This window comes from Aedes albopictus, chromosome 1, assembly GCF_035046485.1.
Source record: "Aedes albopictus strain Foshan chromosome 1, AalbF5, whole genome shotgun sequence".
Taxonomy (NCBI): domain Eukaryota; kingdom Metazoa; phylum Arthropoda; class Insecta; order Diptera; family Culicidae; genus Aedes; species Aedes albopictus.
Genome location: NC_085136.1, coordinates 332,430,441 through 332,450,309, shown reverse-complemented (window position 1 = coordinate 332,450,309; position 19,869 = coordinate 332,430,441). Strand labels below are relative to the sequence as shown.

The window sequence follows — 19,869 nt, the reverse complement described above, 5'->3', positions numbered from 1 at the left end:
CGTACCGTCTACGTTTGCGTTGACTGCGGCTGAAGTGCTGACGGCGTCTAGAGAATTCACTCCATTTCCGATACCGTACGTTGCGTAAGCATTCAGATTGGGTATGGTAATCGACAGGCCAAGATCCGCTTGGACGCCGATCAACGAGACACTGAGAATCACTACAAACACTGTTGGGAACAGCATGCTGCTTTCACCGATCAAAATCGACTGAACTGGATTGCATGATTTCCGGACAATTTTATAGGCTTCCAATTTACTGCCGAAAAATACGTAACCTTGAGATAATACCTAATGCGAAATGAGGAGACATTATTCAAGTGATGAGAGGCCGTTGCGAGCAGAATGAAAGTTTGATCGATTTGTCTTGATCACTATGCTAGAGGTGCTCCAAATTACATGCGTTAAGCTGTTTTACGACGGTACGTGACGTGTGGAATGAATTGAAGCAGTTTTTGTTGACAAGAGCGACGTTCGTAGTACTAATGCAAACGGAATCATTCTCGTTGTTGAGGAGGTCGGGACTTTCGATTGGGACTAGCGCCACATGAATGATGATTCGGATACTAAAAGATACTTAAAACCAGAACAAACAGCACAGACAAATAGGAACAGCCTGCCATTCTTCGTGAAAATGTGTTGACTCAGTAGTGGTGAGGCTGATTCTTTCCCGATCGTAGCAAACATCATCTGAGAAGTTTGCTTTGTCGTCGACATACTCACTAGGAGCTGAAGCTATCGAGTTGGCTCATTGAAATATCGAAATCCGCTGGGTTCTATGTCCACCAGTTGAGCTCCAACTCTCTGAAGCTGATACAATGCATCTCTGAAGCTGCTCCAGAGCATCTCTGAAACTGATCGTGAGGAACTGGTGAATCTCAGCGACGACTGCGAGGGGGTCATGGAAACTTTAGGTTTGACCTGGAGTCTGTGTGACAGTTCGTTTATGTTGGCAAATTGAACAGTGGACAACAACGCACGGTACAGAAAGCAATCTAGTAGGCGTCACGAATCACAGTCACCCGTGTAGTCGTTTCTCGTCCAGCAATGTCAAAGTGCCAAATAAGAAGCGCATTCTCGCAGCTCCCGCTTACTCGCAATAAACCTAAAGCGCACAGAGTCCGCAGCTGGATGAGTTCGCATTCGTCTTCAGATATTCCACCGATCAATTGAAACCCCCGACCAAGTGATCAGTGCTGTTTGAAATCAGCAAGCTCTTCGACTCGATTGGTCTCCTGTCCCTGGTTATCATCATCGCCAAGCTCATTATGCAGAGGATGTGGTTCGCAGGAGTCCCGTGGGATACGCAACTGCAAGGCGACATGCTACAAGCATGGCATCAGAATTCTTCGGTGTGTCGTAACGCTGAACTTCGCCGCTTTAGAGGTTCATAGTTTTTCGGACGCATCGAAACTATCATACGGAGCAGCGTTGTATCTGCGTTGTGTCTTCACGATGAGATAGCATTTCTGCTAGTCTGAAATTGTGAAGCCTGCAGAACTCCGAGAACATTACGGAGATCTTCGACTCCCATGTACAGCTGTTGAGTGCACAGTGCGACAAAGTAATGGAGTTGGAGACCTGACCGCGGTCGTGGTAAGCGCCCAGGAAGCTACCCGATATATCAGAAATTGGGCTGCACCAGGACCCGATATCGTAACTATTTTTGGTACAAAAAACTCATGACGAATTACGGGCGGGTGGCGGAATGCTTCAACATGGTGCCAGAAGACCCCAGCAGCTATCAGAGCTCATTACCGGAGTATCACTTATCTTTTGCCGAAGGACCAAAACACAGCTGATCCAGCACAGTACAGATCAATGACATGCCTTTCGAGTCTGTACAAAGTATTGTCATCAGCAATAGCGAGAAGGATACAAGCCCACTGCGATGCCAACAAAGTGATAACTGAGGAACAAACAGAGTGTGGCAAGAATACGCAAGGCTGCATAGATCAGGTCATCATAGATGCAGTTATTGTGGGTCAAGCCATCGAAAAGCAGAGGAACCTGAGCATGGCGTACATCGACTAGAAGAAGGCGTACGACTCAGTACCGCACTCGTACCTCCTTAAGGTACTGTAGTTGTACAAAGTAGACGGGAACGTCATCAGGCTGATGCAACACGCGATGGGGATGTGGAGCACGTCCCTACAAATTATCGACGGAACAGCTGTGTTATGGTTCAGAACTCTCAGCATCAGGTGGGGGATATTTCAAGGCGATACCTTCAGTCCGCTATGGTTCTGCCTTGCGATGAACTCCCTCAGCAGAGCCCTCAACCAATGCAACTATGGCTTGGCTCCAACTGAAAAGTGAGGGAAGGAGGACAAGAATAACCCACACCTTCTTCATGGACGACTTGAAGCTGACCTGCGGAATCAGTACAGAGGCTGCATCAACTGTTGCAGCTTGTGACGGTGTTCAGCAACGACATCCGGATGGAGTTTGGAATTGACAAATGTCTGTCAGTCTTCGCCGGGGTCAAGTAGTGTACGCCACAAGGCGGTTTCCTTGTCAACGAACAAAAGGAGATTCGGAATATGGTTGAAGGCGAAGCGTACAAATACCTCCGCTTTCTGCAACTTAGAGGTATTCGCCACACGGCGATCAAGAAGGAACTGCAGGGCAAGTTCTTGCATCGTGTCAACTGTGTGCTGAGGAGCTTTCTGTCAGCCGGCAACAAGATGAAGGCGATCAATACGTTTGCTGTGCCTTGGCTGTGCCCCAGTTGACCTACAGCTTTGGGATGGAAAAGTAGACCAGGACTGCCCTCGAGGCGTTAGAACGAGCGGTAGCGGGCATATTTCGTTGAAAGCCAGAACCGTCATGAAATGTACCGCACTTTATGTGAAGCTGACCACGGTTTCAGCGCCCTGCATGTGGCGCAGGAGGATTACCGGCTGAACTGCGACATCAAGACCGTAGACGATATGATCGTAACGTGGAAGCAGAAGAAGTTGCACAAGACGCACCCCCATCAACTGGAGGTCGAGGACATCGAACGCGTGGCTGGTGCGGGGTGACCTATTCTCGGAAACAGAAGGTTTCATGGTACCCATTCATGACCGGGTAATTGCGAAGAAGAACTACCAGCGGTACATATTGCACGAAGACGTGGAGGACCGCTGTAGGAAGTGCAATTCAGTAGGAGAAACGATCAAGCATGTCGTTGCAGGCTGTTCAGTGTTAGCTGGATCAGCCTAGTTCGATCGTCACAACGAAGTTGTCAGCATTGTGTACCAACAGCTTGGTTTAAAGCACAACTTGGTCGACAGATTTGTACCCTACTACATACAAGTACCAGCCGGACCCGGTAGCTTACGACAAAAGAATGAATCAGGTAACCCTCATCAACATCGCTGTACCGTTTGACCGTTTATATCCAATCAACGTTCTCCGGCATGATAACCAAGTACCACGACCTAGCGGAGGAGTTGAAGCAGATGTGGCGTCCGGACTACCGTCCTCTCGGCTACCGGAGCTGTCCCTAAAGCTCTCCTAAGGTCCCTAGACGAGCTGGAATTGAAGAAGGACCTGAACAGCATCCTGAAAGCGGTTTCTTCTTGCATCCTGTAGTATAATTAGGCGTTTCCTGAATCATCACAACTGACAGTACATCCGAAGCAAACTCATTAGGATATAAGCAAAACCGGCTAATGAGATCCACGGAGCCTAACCCCCTTTGGCATTCCGATTGCCCGGGGTAGGTGAAAGTTTCCAGCAATTTGTGCCAAAACTCTATAATAATATAGATGTGAAGCGAAAACGGTGGGAGTGACGTTGCTAAGATAGTTAACGTCACTCCATTGAGGCTCCTCTCCTTGGGATGGGACACACCAAGAAGAATTGCCTGTGTTTTTGAAGTTCATTTCGAAGTTAGTTACGTAATTCATCAGAAACGATGTCCCGCAGACCGTCACCAGTTCCCATCCTGCTGTTCCGGAGCTACAAGACTCTCTGGTGCTCAAGTGAGTGTGATCCAGCAGCGAACCTTGCAAGCGGATCTTTGCGCTACATCCGAGCTATCACAATGGAGTCGTGCGAACTATCAACATGAGGATTAGTGGAACATCGACGTTCGAAGATCCATTTCCAGATTCGGCATATTAACAATCGAACACAGATAACTTCCTGCACAGAGGTGCAGGATTTGGTGGTACGTACTGAATCCAAGGAATGTTCCTGACATCCGAGGTCCTGCGAGACACGCATGAAGAAGAAACCGGTCAACGAAATGACGATGACTGATTGCGGAATACGCGAATGCTGTGAAAGCTGTGAGGAAAGCAGGCTTCGTGTGCGCAAAGCATTCATCCATCTCCAAACTCTTCATTTTACGAATCGAAGACTACAGCAATCCAGTTTGCAGTAGGTACTACAGATGACTTCTAGACCGGGGGTGTGCTTTGAATCGGATCAAAGTAGAATTCCTGGTATCGGAGGTCCTGCGAGACATTTTGTTCCGCCAGCAATAGCAAAGGAGTGTTCCTACCTGCTGAAGCCCTGGGTCATTAGGAAGGAACCGTAAGGAGCTGTACAGACTCAACAAACCGCCTCGCCAGTGGCAACAGCTCGTTGCCAACACACATTGTACCGGCGGTTTGGGTATCGTTGTCCAGATGCTTTGGACGTACTGCTGAAGAAGAAACTGTGCAACGGAATGACCGTGACTGATTGCGGAATACGCGAAGGCTGCGAATGCTGTGAGGAAAGCATTCATTGGGTGATGATGTTCGTCGACTGTTCCTATGACTACAAGGCATACCGGCTCATCGATTTGGCCACTAGCCGAGATGCGACATCGATTCAAGAGGCAGCCGATTCAGGAGACAGAAGGACGGAATGTCGGGCGCAACCGATACCGAATTCGATTCATGCGACGAATTCGTTCATCAATATCCCAAAGAAACCATTATGCAATATACGATCCAATAAGGTGTCGGCTTACAGCGGTACCATGAAATGAGCAACACGGTACGTTGAGGTGACGAATGGATTCGATGGCTTGGTCCGTTGTAGAGCTTCCAGAAGGACAGAAGGCCGTAGGCTCAAAGTGACTCAAAGTGGAATCTGAAGGATCATGGACGTGTCACGCGTTACAAGTTAAGTTTGGTTAATACGTTGACATCGAAACGGCCTATCTGTACGGAGCTCTACATGCGTCAGCCAAAGCAGAATGAAACCGGCATACCTTTCGAGGTGTGCTATCTGTAGAAAGCATCTACGGGTTGAAGTATTCCGTATGAATCTAGAACCGGACGATCGATAGCAGACTGAATTAACTCGGATTGGTCTAGTCAATAGCCGACGCGTGTCCGTACGTGCGTACTAAGAGAAACAACGAAGTGTTCATCCTCTTGTACGTGATGGACATGCTCATCGTTTGTAAAATTGAGAACGAGTACGAAGCGATATTACAAGCTTTGTTGGATCAGTTCAACGTAGTGTCCACGGATGTTGTACGGCAGTACTCGGCATACAGGTAATACCCCAAACAGACATGTGATACGAGTGTGATTCCTGTACAACGGTACGCAGTGTCAAGAAAATTCTAACAAGACTGACTTGAACTGAGAGAATTTTCAATGTGGCACTCATTTCAAGCGCAATTGTACAGTGATTCCTGAATCACATGTGTGTCATAAGTATAAAGCAGTCATGCGACGGATAAATTCCACCGTGACACATCCACCTACTACTACCGTCACGATTCGACCTCGACTCATTCTCAACTATCCTTCAAACGAAGGAGAAGCAGAACAGCAAGCTACCAAACAACTCGCTTTACTAGCTTTACATGTAGCGATAAGCGTGTCGGTACTTGAGCCCGGAGTAAGTAATCAGAATACCATCGATTGACCCTCAAGCAACGGTGTATTTCCAGGTCAAATTGGGTGGCAACAATGCAGATGCGAAGGCTTTCTTGGAAGCAGATTGGGCTGACGATGATCGAGATATAGAATTCAACAGTGGCTTCCTTAACACTTTTGGGGGTGATGCGCAAGCCGAATTCATTGAGGCAGCTGAAGTTGTCCATGAACAGTTTTGAATTCGTAAGTAGTAGGTAAACCGGCGAGTAAATTCCTGCTCTACGAAAACAACCAAAGTGTTATCTGGCAACTAGAGTCGGGACGACTGGAACAAAGATCCAAACATATGGACACAAAACTACGCGATCCATGAAAAAAGGCAGGTAAAGAATATGTATGTGGTAGAGATCCAAAGATTACTTTGCAAGCACTTGTCGTGAGAAGTTTAGCGGGTGGCGTAGCGTCATCAGCAGTCATTTCACTATTCGGACGGCCAAATTCAAAACAACGCAGAACAGAGAAAACGCGTAACAGACTGTTTGATATTGCAGCTGTTTGCTGTGGGAACTTGGTTGATGGTTCTTGATGAGAATCGCCCAGCGTAGCGACCCGATACACTGCGGAACGTCCGACGTGGTTGAAAGCTGACCGAAGAAAGAGGAAGGGCCGTGGCCTGCTATGACCTTGTCAGCAGCTGTCAGCCGATAGCGTAGACTTTACCCCGGGTGGGAAATGTTCGTGCGTTATCAACTGTCTGTTGACACATTGAGGGGTAAGACTCTAAACACACTGAGATATTGCTTATCCAGAGAAATCTTCCAACCTGGCGGAGTGAAGAAGACAAAGAAGACCTGTTCCGCAAACGTCAAACTGCTGCACACTTCAAAAAGTATGCACACAACCTTGAAACAAAAATAAATAGTTGAGAATCTAAATTATGTTTAATGGCGTACAGCTGCATACTAAAGTGCTAAAACTACACCTAATATAGTTTAGAAATAAGTTACATGTTGTGGCAGCAATTGCGATTACATAAACCATAAATGAAACAATTTTCATTATTTTTGGATTTTATGGCAACCAAGTGAGTGAGAGCTTTTTAGCGTGAACCGAGCACTTTTGACGTTTGCGGAACGACTGCGGCGGTCGAAACCACCGCAACCCCGTTGGATTTTTTCTATTTTACCGCAGTACATACCACATACCACACACTCGCGAGAACTGCCTGCTATGATCGTCCGATAAATTTTGCTTTGAAAACTACAAGCTTCTTCGTCCTACTTAACTTTAGTTGTTTTGTGCGGGGTGGGCCCATAACCGATCTTGTGTAAGTCTTCTATCCATTCAAGGGTATTCGGATGAACATAACCAGAAAATGTTTCAGTTTTAAATAAAAAATATTAACACCTAAATTTATTAAAACCTAGTATAACACAGATAAGAGTTGCTAACAATAATAAATACGAGGACTGTGACTGTACAATGAGCCTGCTGGCTCCGGAGCCGGGTTTCGCCGTCGGCTGTGGCTGCGGCTGTCTCGGCTGATTGGTGACCGTATACTGGGTATTGCTGCGTCCGGTGGTGACCACCGGCGACGAAGGCGTCGAGTTGGCCACCACGGACGGCGAGGAACTGTGCGGCTGCTGGTCGTGCCGATTGTTGACGCTGTAGCCGGACGTGGTGGACGATCGTATCGTCGACACCTCGGAGTACTTGTGAGTGGGCCGACTCGACGGCTTGAACGTCTCCGGCACGCTACAGTGGGCCACCTTGTTCAGCTCCATGCCGAACCGGTGCGGGTTGACGTCCCGCTGGCAGTGCTCGCCGGCTTCCTTGATGAAGATTTGCCGATCGGAGAGCATGGTACCGACGAAGCACTCGTACGTACCCACGTCCCGCCGCTGGGTGTACGTGTAGACGATGTTCCGGTGGGTCCACTGGCCCAGGCAGCGGTATTCCCGTTCTGAAAAGATGAAGAAGAGGGGTTAGAATGGAGTTCAAACGCCACAAGTCTACTTTGATCACCGTACCTTCATAGACTTCGTCGAACTCGCACGCCGAGATCTGATAGTACATGATGTCCGGAGATCCACATTCCGACGACAGTTTGGCGCACAGTCCCTCATCGTCCGGAATGACACCGGAGAATTCTCCGACGATGGGGCAAGGCGACACGATGCTGTTGCTGTCCAGCCGACCCTGCGTCAGCCACCGATCGTCATTGAAGTAGAACTCGTTGCAGATGGTGTTGGTGAAGTTGGGCTCCGATCGCGAGCTGATCTGGAACTCGAACACGTTCTCGTCCCGCCGTTGGATCTTGAGGCACTGATACTTTTCCTCGCCGCTGAAAGTTACCAAACCAGGAAATTAAACACCGCAGATTGCGCAAGATGGGTGAAAATGGGCGTTTGAATTAATACCGACTTCCGAATCAATCACCCCTCGGAGAGGTTCGACGGGCCTGATGGGCTTTCACCGCGATCGTGTAATTAATTTCCAACGCCAAAAAACAAGGGGGGAAAACAAAACAAAGTGCGCGATAATTACCATTGCGTTTGGCTGTAGACGATGTATTTGTCCGAGTCGAAGTTGGTGTTGTTTTTGACGCACTTCATCGTGTAGGTTTTGAACGAGGTGTGATCTTTGTAGATGAGCTGGTTCTGGCTGACGATCACGTGCTCCCATTTGCCGATCAACCAATTGGGGAAGCTGAAAAACGCGGATGGAGATGGTCGATTAGAATGGTTGTTCGGGAGGGTGGTTCTTTGAAGTTGGACCTACCTGCAGTACTGGCTGATTTGTCCGAACTCCTGCGGGATCGGAGTCAACGAGATGACTTCGCTGTGGTAGTCGCTGTTGATGTTGTTGCCGTAGGAGTTCGCGTTGCGGTGGTACTTGTTGATCGATCGGCAGGTCGAATCCTTGCTGAATGAGATCTCGATTTCGCCGGTCTTGGGGTTTTCGACCCAGGTGGCGCAGCGGTACTTGGGACCGAGGCGGGCATCGTTGTTGGTGTTGACCAGGGCGAGGTAGTTCTGGTTGCGGAGGCCCCGCCAGTGGCCGAGACATTCGAAGGTGACTTCCTGATCGTGGAAGGCACAGTTGCGGAAGCGGAGGTTCAGCGCCGAACCGGACGGGCAGTTGTCCACTTCGGACTCCGGGGATTCGCACTCGACGCGATCCTCGGTTCCGTTGTCGATGTTGTAGGTCAGCTTGTACCGACCGTGGATCGGGCAGTACTCCTGGCGCACCTCGTCGTTGTTCCATTCGCGGAATTCTGTAGGGTGGATGCAGAGGGGTTAGATAACTGTCGAGGTCAAAAGAATGTTCGGGTAGAACTTACTGTAAAGGATGATTTCGGTGCTCTTTTCCTCGTCCTGCAGGGCGTCGTCCCTCAGACAGGAGGCCAGAGCCTTCTCCTCGTTGGTGTGACACTTGGAGATGTAGTCGTTGTCCGCGGTCAGCACTCGAAGGACGTTCTTCGAGACGAGCTTCAGGTGGAAGCAGCGGTAGCAGGAGGCTTCCTCGGTCCCGGTTTTCAGGACCACGTTGTTGTCATGCCGTTTGTGGCAGTTTCCCCAGATGGGGATCGCACTCTCGGTGATGTTGATCCGGCTGTACCGGACGGACCCGTCAGTTACCGTATTCTGGGTGATGTACTCTCCTTGATACTCGATAGGGAAGTAACAGGCGACCGCTGGAATGGAACGAAAAGGGAGAGAGAAAACGGTGTCGATTAAAGGTAATTGTTTCTAATGTTTCTGACGAGGGGTAATTTAATCCAGGAGAAGGTCGCAAATGGCAAGATCTGGCTCAATTGCTGCTCGTCATAGATGCTCAACACAAGGGAGGCAGGAAGGAATTTCGCGGATGGCGGCGCACTTAGCCAGAAGTGTCAGATGGCTCAACCCGATGCGGTCTGCTAGGTGTTTTACCGTTTAGAAAAAGGAAATTGTAACGTGCATCGATGGCGAAGATGATGGTCTAGAGTGGAAGCTAGCTAAGCTTCGCGGTAGGGTGATTGCCACAAGTAATTTGTGTGTAAAGTGTAAAGAGAGCTGCGTGGTAATCAAAGAGGCGACGTCACGGCGCGCTCCATGAGACATCGCAGGAAATTAGTCATGGTGTGTGGTTTTGCTGCGTACTCGGTGTTAATTTCCTCACCACACCATATCGGAAGGTGTGTGTAAACGAACCCTCAGAAGGACCGAAGTTGACAGGTGCTAACAAGTCAACAGAAAAGTGTTTCAATTTCACAGCTTCCATCGACCCGACCCGAGCGCCGCTCGGCCCCCATGGCAACGCAAAGAATTCGGATCGATCACAGTAAGCCGTGCTGTGCTGAGGCAAAGCGAGAACATAAAACACAAATGTGAACTTTTGAACGGTCGATCCAAGTAGCGTGTGGTGGTAATTTCGAAATGCCGATCATTTTTCGGCCTTCTCCTAGCCTACTGCGGTGGTACGGTGACCAACCCGTCCGTAAATGTTGGGCTCCGTTTCTTGGAAAACAAACACGGTTTAGTTCGAAGTGGATGCGGTGGAAGCCACGTCAAGGAACCGGGTGCACGCGCGCAGGGAGGAAGGCGTCTAGCGATCGTTGCGCAGCCCAGCACAGACCCCCAAACCACCGAGCAAATGAACGTGTATGTCTCTGTCTGATTGTTATTCTCGGCGCGAGTTCATGTAGGTACACAACACAGCCAGCGCATACATTCGGTTCGGAGGTTGATGGAGAGATACACCTCTGTGTTTTCATTTCTGGCTCCATCCCGACCCGATAGCCGGCACTTGGCGAGCGCCCACGCGAGAAATTCCATCTTCCACCAAAACGCGGGCGGTACTTGCCGTTGCCTGCTCATTTGAACGTCGTCATTGTCGACGTCGTCTTCGCCGCGTGTGTGTGTTGTGTAAGTATGTGACTTCAATTTAATTGCTCGGTTGAAATCCTCTATTGCCGTGGATTGATCGTAGCAGGCCAGGTCGCTCGCACGGAGTAGGCTGGAAATGTCTCCGCGCCTACTACAGTAGAGTTCGAAAGATGGTTGACAAGGTTTTAACGTCAACGTCAACGTCAACTCAAACACTTCTGCTAGCTAACTTTTGATCGCGACTGTAGATCACGGTTCCCTGTCGGGTGGATCACTCACCACTTCGCTAAGAGATTGCTCCTTTTGTTGTGCAAAACCTACGCGCAGCAGACACATGAAAGACGAGTGCATACTTGAGTTAAAGACTCCACGCGATGGCATGGCCTTTTCCCATCATGTGGTGAAATATTGCCTGTCTTGGTTCCATTCTCTGGATCCCAGTTCCCCTCTTCCCCGTTAGGCAAATCCCTCGTCTCGCCAAACCGTGGAGCTAAGCCGGTTAGTCATCGACCGTCATCGTCTGTTCCCGAGCCTTGTGTACTGATGTGTATAATTAAATCTTCCGTCCGATGGGAATTTAATTAAAATCAAATCTACAGCTGCTTAGCAAGTTGCGTCGCACCGCGATCGTCCATATGGTAGTCTACATCTGACCACACCGCACCGGACCGGACTAGTTCCGCAGGCCGTCAGCTCCTCCCTGCGCAGTGCGCAGCGCACACATCTAATTACTACTATTTTCTTGATCTCTCCCTTCATCGCCGTGGTCGCTACTTACGAATCAGGTGCTGCGGCGGCTGCACCAGGTCCCGTTAAACTGCATCTCCGCACATCTGCTGCGCGGACGATCGCGGCCACGATCGCAGTAGCCTAGCAGCCACTAGCCGTTACCGTTTTCACTGTTTTGTAAAACAGTGCGCTTTACACGGTCGTTACATCGCGCATCGCCTACTTCGCTAGCTAGGACCCTGCGCACTTTCGCTCGCCTCACGATCGGATCGGAGCGCGGACGCGCAAAAGCGCAACTCATCAGCGATGTTGAACAGAGCGTTTTGCATGTTCGCGAAGGGAAGCGATTGTGCCAGATCCCTTCTTCGGTTCGGATGACGGACGACGACGCGACGCGACGCGACGGTGTGATTACACGGTTGCATGCAACTGGATCGCATGCGCTTCACCGGTGCGCAGGCGGGCGGATGATAATGCACCCTTTTACTTGGAGCGCCAAACATTTCCACCTGGATGCACTGCTGCGCGCCCCCCGAGATCGGGGGGCTGTTGATGCATTATGCCCATTTATGTTGTGGGCCCTTTCGCCGCCGCCTTCGTCACTCTCTAAGGAGAATAGGAGAAAATAGCTGATACTCTGTTGCGCGGCTGTAGATCGTCGCCGCCGTCGCCGTCGTTAAGCGGCGTGCTCATTTTGATGCTTTTATGATAATTGTTGTGGTTTCCTTTCACTCCACTATAGGTAGTAGAGCATATACCTAGTTGGCTGGGTGCGCTTGCTCATGTCCGTCGTCGGATCGCATCATCACAAGAGATGCGCGCGCCTTCTAATCTTGAAGGTTGAGCGACTCCAAGGCTCGTAATCGTAGTAGGTTTTTGTTCGTGGAGAAAAAAGAAGGAGAGTGGAACGACAAACGTCGCGTTAGCCTTCTTTTTACTGATGGCTTGAAGTCTACATTAATTTTACACGGTTTTAGGTTAGATGCATTATGCTAAAGCACCTACTAAACTCTACTAAATATGTTTCTATCGAGGTTTATCGTCTAATTCAGGAGATTGTCCTGCAAAAAAACTACTATAGACTGATGGTGAATATTTTTCAAGGTTGGCCTACTACGACATCCATTTGTCTATAAATGAGAGATTTTTCTCTAACTTGTAGTTGGTAATGAACCTGGACAAACAAAGAGAAGAAACGTCTAACTTGGATCAGCAGAACTGTCAAATCGGCAAGAATTCGTCTTGCATTGTCTTCCCACATCAATGGGCGGACTGGTAAGATGCCGAGGATGGTCTAACGATTCCGGCTGGATCCCGACTTCCGGTTTAATGGTGCCCAGACAATCCAAATCCAGTTTCTGTCCGCACTCTATTCGACTAGTTCCTGACGGTGGACCTAACCTACACCAACGAAGAGTTCTCCGGTGGTGGATATCTTCCGGCAGAAGATCTTCCGAAACAGATCCTTTTGTTATTTTTGGGCCAACCAACTAGTCAGCTAGCCTACTTCGACGAAGAGTTACCCGGTGTAAAAAACCTAGCGGATAAACTTAGAGCCAACAAGTTCACGATCGGATAGCTTTTGATGTCCTGATCAACTTTGTCGAAGACGAAATTCTTCTATGTAGTCTGATTCTCGAGACACAGAAGTTTAAAATTTTTAGGAATCATTAGCACCACCTAGCGGATAAACCTAAAACCAACAAGTTTACTATCGGATAGCTCTTGTTGCCCTGATCAACTTTGCCGAAGACGAAATTCTTCTATCGAGTCTGATTCTCGAGATACAGAAGTTAAGAATTTTTAGTACTCACTAGAGCCACCTAGCGAGTAAACATAGAACCAACTAGCTCACTATCGGATAGGTCTTGATGTCCTGATCAACTTTGTCGAAGACGAAATTCCTCTATGTAGTCTGATTCTCGAGACACAGAGTTTGGAATTTTTAGAAATCACTAGCGCCACCTAGCGGATAAACCTAGAACCAACAAGTTTACTATCGGATAGCTCTTGTTGCTCTTATTAACTTTGCTGAAGACGAAAATCTTCTATCTAGTCTGATTCTCGAGATACAAAAGTTAAGAATTTGTAGTACTCACTAGGGCCACCTAGCGGGTAAACCTAGAACCAACAACTTCACTATCGGATAGCTTTTGATGTCCTCATCAACTTTGTCGAAGACGAAATACTTCTAAGTAGTTTGATTCTCGAGACACAGAAGTTTAGAATTTTTAGGAATCACTAGCGAAACCTAGCGGATAAACCTAGATCCATATAGGGTCTTGTACCATTTGGGCAGGTGTACCTATGTTGGGAACTTGCCGCTATAACTAAGTCAATTTCAAACGGATTGATTTGAAATTTTGTATTGAATTAGGCACGTACAGTATCTAACTCTATACAAAAACTCAAATCAATCCGTTTGAAATTGATCAACTTTGTCGAAGACGAAACTCTTTTAAGGCTCAAGCATCCGTCATCTATTTTCGGAAATAGAAAAGCAATTTTTTCACTGTAAATCAAAACAACGACCACGAAAATGTATTCAATGTATTCTATTCATCATGTGGAACACAGTGAATCCGTTTTCGTTGCAAAAATGATTTATATGAACGAGAAAATTGCTTTCAAATCTTTAATGATGAAGATGATTTCAATGACGAATGGTTCAACGTTAACTAGTCTGATTCTCGAGATACAGAAATTAAGAATATTTAGTACTTACTAGGGCCACCTAGCGGATAAACATAGAACCAACTACTTAGTTCACTATAGGATAGCGTTTGATGTCCTGATCAACTTTGCCGAAGGAAGATGTAATTCGTCCACATGGTCTGATTCTCGAGATACGAGCGTGACGATTCTGGCAATGGCTGTTGACGCAACACCTATCAAAGCAAAATGTTTCATGATCACTAGCGCTATCTACTGGAGCGAGCACATATTAAATTACGTACTCTCGGAGAGTTCTTGCTTTCCTCAACAACTTTGCTGAAGACAGCAGTAGTCTTCCAACATGCCTCATATCTCCACAGTTATCGCAAAAGTTACTGATCTATCAATAGACCCCTGGGCGTTTCCAGTAACTTACCGAGGGTATCCAACAAACATATGGGTCTCTAAGATACTGAGCCGCCTGGCGGTTTCGGTAGCAAAATCAGCTTCTGGATCTTCCATCTGTCTGCGAAATGACCTTAATCCTAGCATTTCTGTAATACCATCCTGAACATGTCAGGGAACGCCTACTTAGATCACCGTTTTTAGCACTATATTGAGGATTACGTCCGGGCTATTGAGGAGTTTCAGACCCTTCGTAATATCGTAAGCTCTTCGCTGGAGATTCGTGAGCATCCTTGTCTTCATATGGCGTGAGCGGCCACAAAGTTGCACCATGGTACGGAAAAAGACCTTCCACGATCGTCTTCACCTTGTCCGGACATATTTCAACGAGGATTGTTGGGACCGTCAACTTCGCCACCACGATTCGCTAGGCGTTATCCCATGGCTTGTTTGCATCAGCTTCTCGGCATAGCTCTTTGAAGCAGTTCAACTTGCTCAGCCCTATCTCCCGTGTGAGAGCTGCGCGAGCTTCGCGAAACACGAGCCTCTGTTCTTCCCTCTTGCCATCAGTTCTTGTCCCCCTGGACACATCTTCTCGTTCGGAGGCATATAGCACGGAGGATCCTGCCTGAGCGTTCCGTTCCACAACTAAGCCGGTTTCCCGACCGGCGTTTTAGGAGTATTTCCCACGCTGACTCTCCAGTTCGCGAAGTACTGCAGAATGTGACATCTATTATCGATTCACGACCGTATCTGCGGAATGTACTGACCACTCCTTCATTGCAAAGCCTTACATCCAGCCTCATGAGAGCTTCCAGTAAGCTGTATCTTCTTGGATTGGTAAGTCTACTGCAACCTTACTCCACGGCCTAAGCGTTGAAATCATCTACGACAGGGGTTCCCAACCTTTTTGAGGTGGCGACCCCCTTTACGAATTGTCAAAACATCCGCGGCCCTATGAAAATTTTTAGAAAAAAAAATGAATTAAATGAACGAAACCGAGCTTTTGGTACAGTGACGTAGCCAGAAATTTACTGTGGGAGGGATTTTCGACGATCAATGACACTCACATTTCGTAAAAATGATGTCATGAACATTCAATTTGAATCATAGCTGAAAATAGCGGCGCAGCCGAAAATTTTTTCTTCTGAAGGCGTTTTATACTGAAAATTTTGTTCCTCAAATTGCGGCTTTTGGGGGTGGCGGTATACAAAATTAAAAATTGATATAATTTTCACAAAATAGAATAAAAATGTAACAATTCTTTTGGTAACATCGCGGCCCCCCTAGACTGGCTTCACGGCCCCCCAGGGGGCCGCGGACCACCGGTTGGGAACCCGTGATCTACGATGACTACCGGCTTTCGTTCAACCAGCGTGTCGGTGAGTGCATCTAATTGTCCTGTTGTACTCTTCATCCGTCCACCTTGGATGTTCTTAACGACTGCACATGAAGATTCCATTGATTTTGGCAACCTCGTATCATTGTTGGGCTGCTTTCGCCATTTTGTAGGCCGGCCATTTAAAGCCACCCGTCGTGTCATCATTGCCGTCCTCTGGCTTGTTCAGCATTGGCCTGGCCGTGGGAGTGTGTATGTGTGTATGTATGTCTGTGAACAAACAAGGTTACTCACTTTTAAGAAGTTTCCCAATGGCCGAATTTAAAAATTTTAGCACGAATCTAACAGGAGTTTTACTGCATTGTTTGCTATCGAAAATGTTTCGGATCGGTTGAGGCGTTCCGTAGTTATGACCGTTTTAGTGATCCGTATTTTGTATCCTTCAGCACAGTTTACGAATTTTGCGTGAAGTTCATCAATGGAGTCCAGAAAATTCTCGTTGATAGCCCAAAACTCAAGATTACGGTCTTAAATCCAAGATGACGGCCCAAAATTAAAAAAAAAGGAGACGGCTATTTATGGAGTTTAAGGCCATTAGAACCATGTAATATGGGTGGCATGGTACTCAACGCATATGTCGCGACCAGAATCTCCAAGATGGCGGCCAAAAATCAAAAATGGCAGCTCAAACTTCAAGATGGCGACTGATTCAATAAACTTTAGAGTCAAAAAATGACGTCCAGAATATCTAAAGTTGCGGCCTAAGATTCAAAATGGTGACTGTTTCAATGAGTTTAAATCCATGCATTTTAAGTGGTTTTGGTATAGAAAAGATGTCCGTAGCCCAAAAATGGTGATCAGCATATCCAAGATGGTGGCCCAAAATCCAAGATGGTTGCTGTTTTAAGGAGTTTTTGGCTCGAAAATTATGCAATATGAGTATACTTGGTGTGGAAGAGAGGTGCAGGGCATTCCAAGGGGTTTCAAGAGCGTTCCAGGGGTCTTCAAGGGATTTCAGGGGCGTTTCTGGAAGTTTCAGACGTCCCAGTGGTGTTGCATCAGGTTTCAGGAAGTTTCAGAAGCGCTCCAAGCATTTTCAATTAATTTCAGAAGCGTTTCAGGAAGTTTCAGGAGGTCCCAGGGGCGTTCCAAGGAGTTTCGAGGCAATTCCATTGGTTTTCAGTGGGCTTCGGGTGAATTCCATAGTGTTGCAGGCAGTTTCAGAGGCGTTTCAGGGAATTTCGAGGGTTGGCGGTCCCAAATTCAAGACGGCAACTGTTTTAATGACCTTTAGGCTCTAAAACCGTGCAATATGGGTATTCTTGAGCGGTTTTGGTATGGAAAAGTTGGAGTTCAAAAATGGTGATCAGCATATCTAAGATGGCGGTCTAAAATCCAAGATGGCGGCTGCTTCAAGAAGTTTTAGGCTCTAAAATTATTCAATATGGGTATATTTGATATGAAAGAGTCGTCTAGGGGCATTCCAGAGGTAATCCAGGTAGTTGTAGGTGCGTTCCAGGGAGTTTTAAAGGCATTCCGTAGGGTTTAATAGGCGTTCCACGGAGTTTCAGGGAGTTTTAGTGGCGTCCGAAGGGTGTTCGAAGGGGATTCAGGAGTATTCCAGTGAGTTCCAAAGGGTTTCATGGGAGTTTCACGAGGTTTTAAAGGCGACACAGAAATGTTCCATGGGACTTTAGAAGGGTTTCAGGGATATTCCTGAGTGTTCCAGTGGATTCCTGAGAGTTTCAGGCGACTTTAGGGTCGTTCCATGGGGTTTCAGGATGACCCAGGTGATTTCAGAAGCATTCCATGGGTTTTAGGGTCCTTCTAAGGAGTTTCCGGGGTGCTCCCGAGAGTTTCAGAGAACATAAGGGCGTTCCAGGGTATTTCAGGGGCGTTCTATAGTGTTTCAGGAACGTTCCAGCAGGTCTTAGTGGGTTTTCAAACCGTTGGATGGGATTTCAAGAGGTTTTAGGAGCGTTACTCTAGAGAGCTTCAGAAGGTCCCAGGGAGGTTTCAGGGAACTCCAGGGAGTTCCGGGGACGTTCCATTAGATTGCAGTGGGTTACATGGGTTTTCAAGGAGTTTCCGGGACGATCCAGTTTCATATGGTTTCAGGGGTTCCCAGGGTTGTTCCTGGGGTTTCGGGGGTGTTCAATGGTATTTCGAGACGTTTTAGAGTGTTTCAGTGGGATCCGGGGGTGTCACGGGCGTTCAGGGGTTTTCATGGGGTTTCAAGGGCATTCCCGGGAGTTTCAAAGGCATTCCGTAGAGGTTTATGGTCGCTGCACGGAGTTTCAGTGGGTTCTAGTGGCGTCCCAAGGATGTTTCAAATGGTTTCAGGGTTGTTCCAGGGGGTTTCAAAGGGTTTCATGGGTGTTTCACGAGACTTTAAAGAAAGTAAGGCTTTAAAGAAGTGTTCCATGGGACTTCAGGAGGATATCGGTGGTATTCCTGGGTGTTCCAGGATTTCAGGATCATTCCAGAGGCTTTCCAGGGAGTTTCCGGGGAGTTCCTGGGATTTTCACAGGATATAGGGGCATTCCAAGGGATTTCAGAGGCATTCTATGGTGGTTCAGGAACGTTCCACCAGATCTCAATGGGTTTCCAAAGCGTTGCAAGGGTTTTCAAGAGGTTTTAGGAGTGTTCCGGGAAGTTTCCGGGGTACTCCAGAGAGCTTCAGAAGGTCCCAGGAGCGTTTCATGGAGCTTCAGGGAGTTTTGGGGACGTTCCATTGGGTTTCAGTGGATTTCAGCGGTCTATGGTCGTTTCACGGAGTTTTAGCCGGTTTCAGTGGTGTCCAAAGGATGTTCCAGGGGGTTTCAGGGTTGTTCCAGGGGGTTTCAAAGGGTTTCATGGGTGTTTCACGAGGCTTTAAAGATGTGTTCCATGGGACTTGAGAAGGATTTCGGTGGTACTCCTGGGTGTTCCAGTGGATTCCTGTTAGTTTCAGAGGACTTAAGGAGCATTTCATGGGGTTTTAGAATGATCCTGTCGATTTCAGGAGCAATCCAGGGGTTTTAAAGGGGTTTCCAGGGCGTTCCACGGAGTTTCCGAAATGTTCCCGGGAGTTTCAGAAGATACTAGTGCGCTCCACGGGGTTTCAGGGCCTTCCCATGATGTTCCACCAGATCTCAGTTTCCAAAGCGTTGCAAGGGTTTTCAAGAGGTTTCAGGAGCGTTCCAGGAAGTTCCAGGTGTACTCCAGAGAGCTTCAGAAGATCGGAGGGGCGTTTCAGGGAGTTTCGGGGACGCTCCATTGGATTTCAGTGGATTTCAGGGGCGTTCAAGGGGATTTCAAGGAGTTTCAGTAGCGATCCCTGGAGTTTCATATGGTTTCAGTGGGTCCCAGGTGTGATTCTGAGGGTTTCAGAGGCGTTCCATGGAGTTTAGAGACGTTTTAGGATGTTCCAGCGGGGCTCCGGGTGTGTCATGGGCGTACCAGGGGTTTTCAAGGGCGTTCCAGAAGGTTCAGTGATATTCTTGGGTGAATGAGGAGTATTTCATGGGATTTCAGAGACGTTTTAGGGTGATCCAGCGTGATTCAGGGGGGGGGGGGGGGTTCGTGAATATTCCAGGATATATCAGGGAATTCCAAAAGCGTTCCAGAAATGTTCCAAGGAATCTCAAGGGCGTTTCATAGGGTTTTGGGGACGTACTAGGGTGTTTCAGTGGGTTTCAGAGGGATTAGGAGCGTTCCAAGGGTATTCAATGGATTTCAGGAGTGTTCCAGGTGATTTCAGGGTGTTCGCAGCCTGGGGACCCCGGGGCGTTACAGGGGTATTCCAGGGGATTTCAGGGGGTCTCAAGAGCATTTCAAGGATGTTCCATGGGGTTTCAGGGACGTTCCAGGAAATTTCAATGGGTTTCAAGAGCGTTCCAGGTTCCGATGTATGCCTGATTCACCTGAACCCTGAAACGCCTTGAAACCCTTCTAAATTCTCTATGAATGTTACGGAAATCCTACATGGAACCCTGCCGAAGCCCCCTGAAAATCCTTGAAACATCACTGAAACCCCATTAGAAACCCTGAGAAACCCGCGGAAAACCCTTATAAA

General features: G+C 47.9%; 1 protein-coding gene across 1 annotated transcript in view; it reads right to left on the bottom strand.

Annotated features, from left to right (window-relative positions):
* Positions 1-7,191: 7,191 nt before the first annotated feature.
* LOC109404186 (uncharacterized) overlaps positions 7,192-19,869 on the bottom strand; it is a 116,789-nt gene continuing 104,111 nt past the window's right edge. Inside the window, exons 2-6 of the mRNA XM_029867734.2 lie at positions 9,157-9,510; positions 8,595-9,090; positions 8,361-8,522; positions 7,844-8,157; positions 7,192-7,776 (exon numbers count right to left, since the gene is read on the bottom strand). Coding sequence (XP_029723594.2) covers positions 7,214-7,776; positions 7,844-8,157; positions 8,361-8,522; positions 8,595-9,090; positions 9,157-9,510 — 1,889 coding nt within the window. The 3' untranslated portion in view covers positions 7,192-7,213. The remainder of the gene's footprint in view (positions 7,777-7,843; positions 8,158-8,360; positions 8,523-8,594; positions 9,091-9,156; positions 9,511-19,869) is intronic.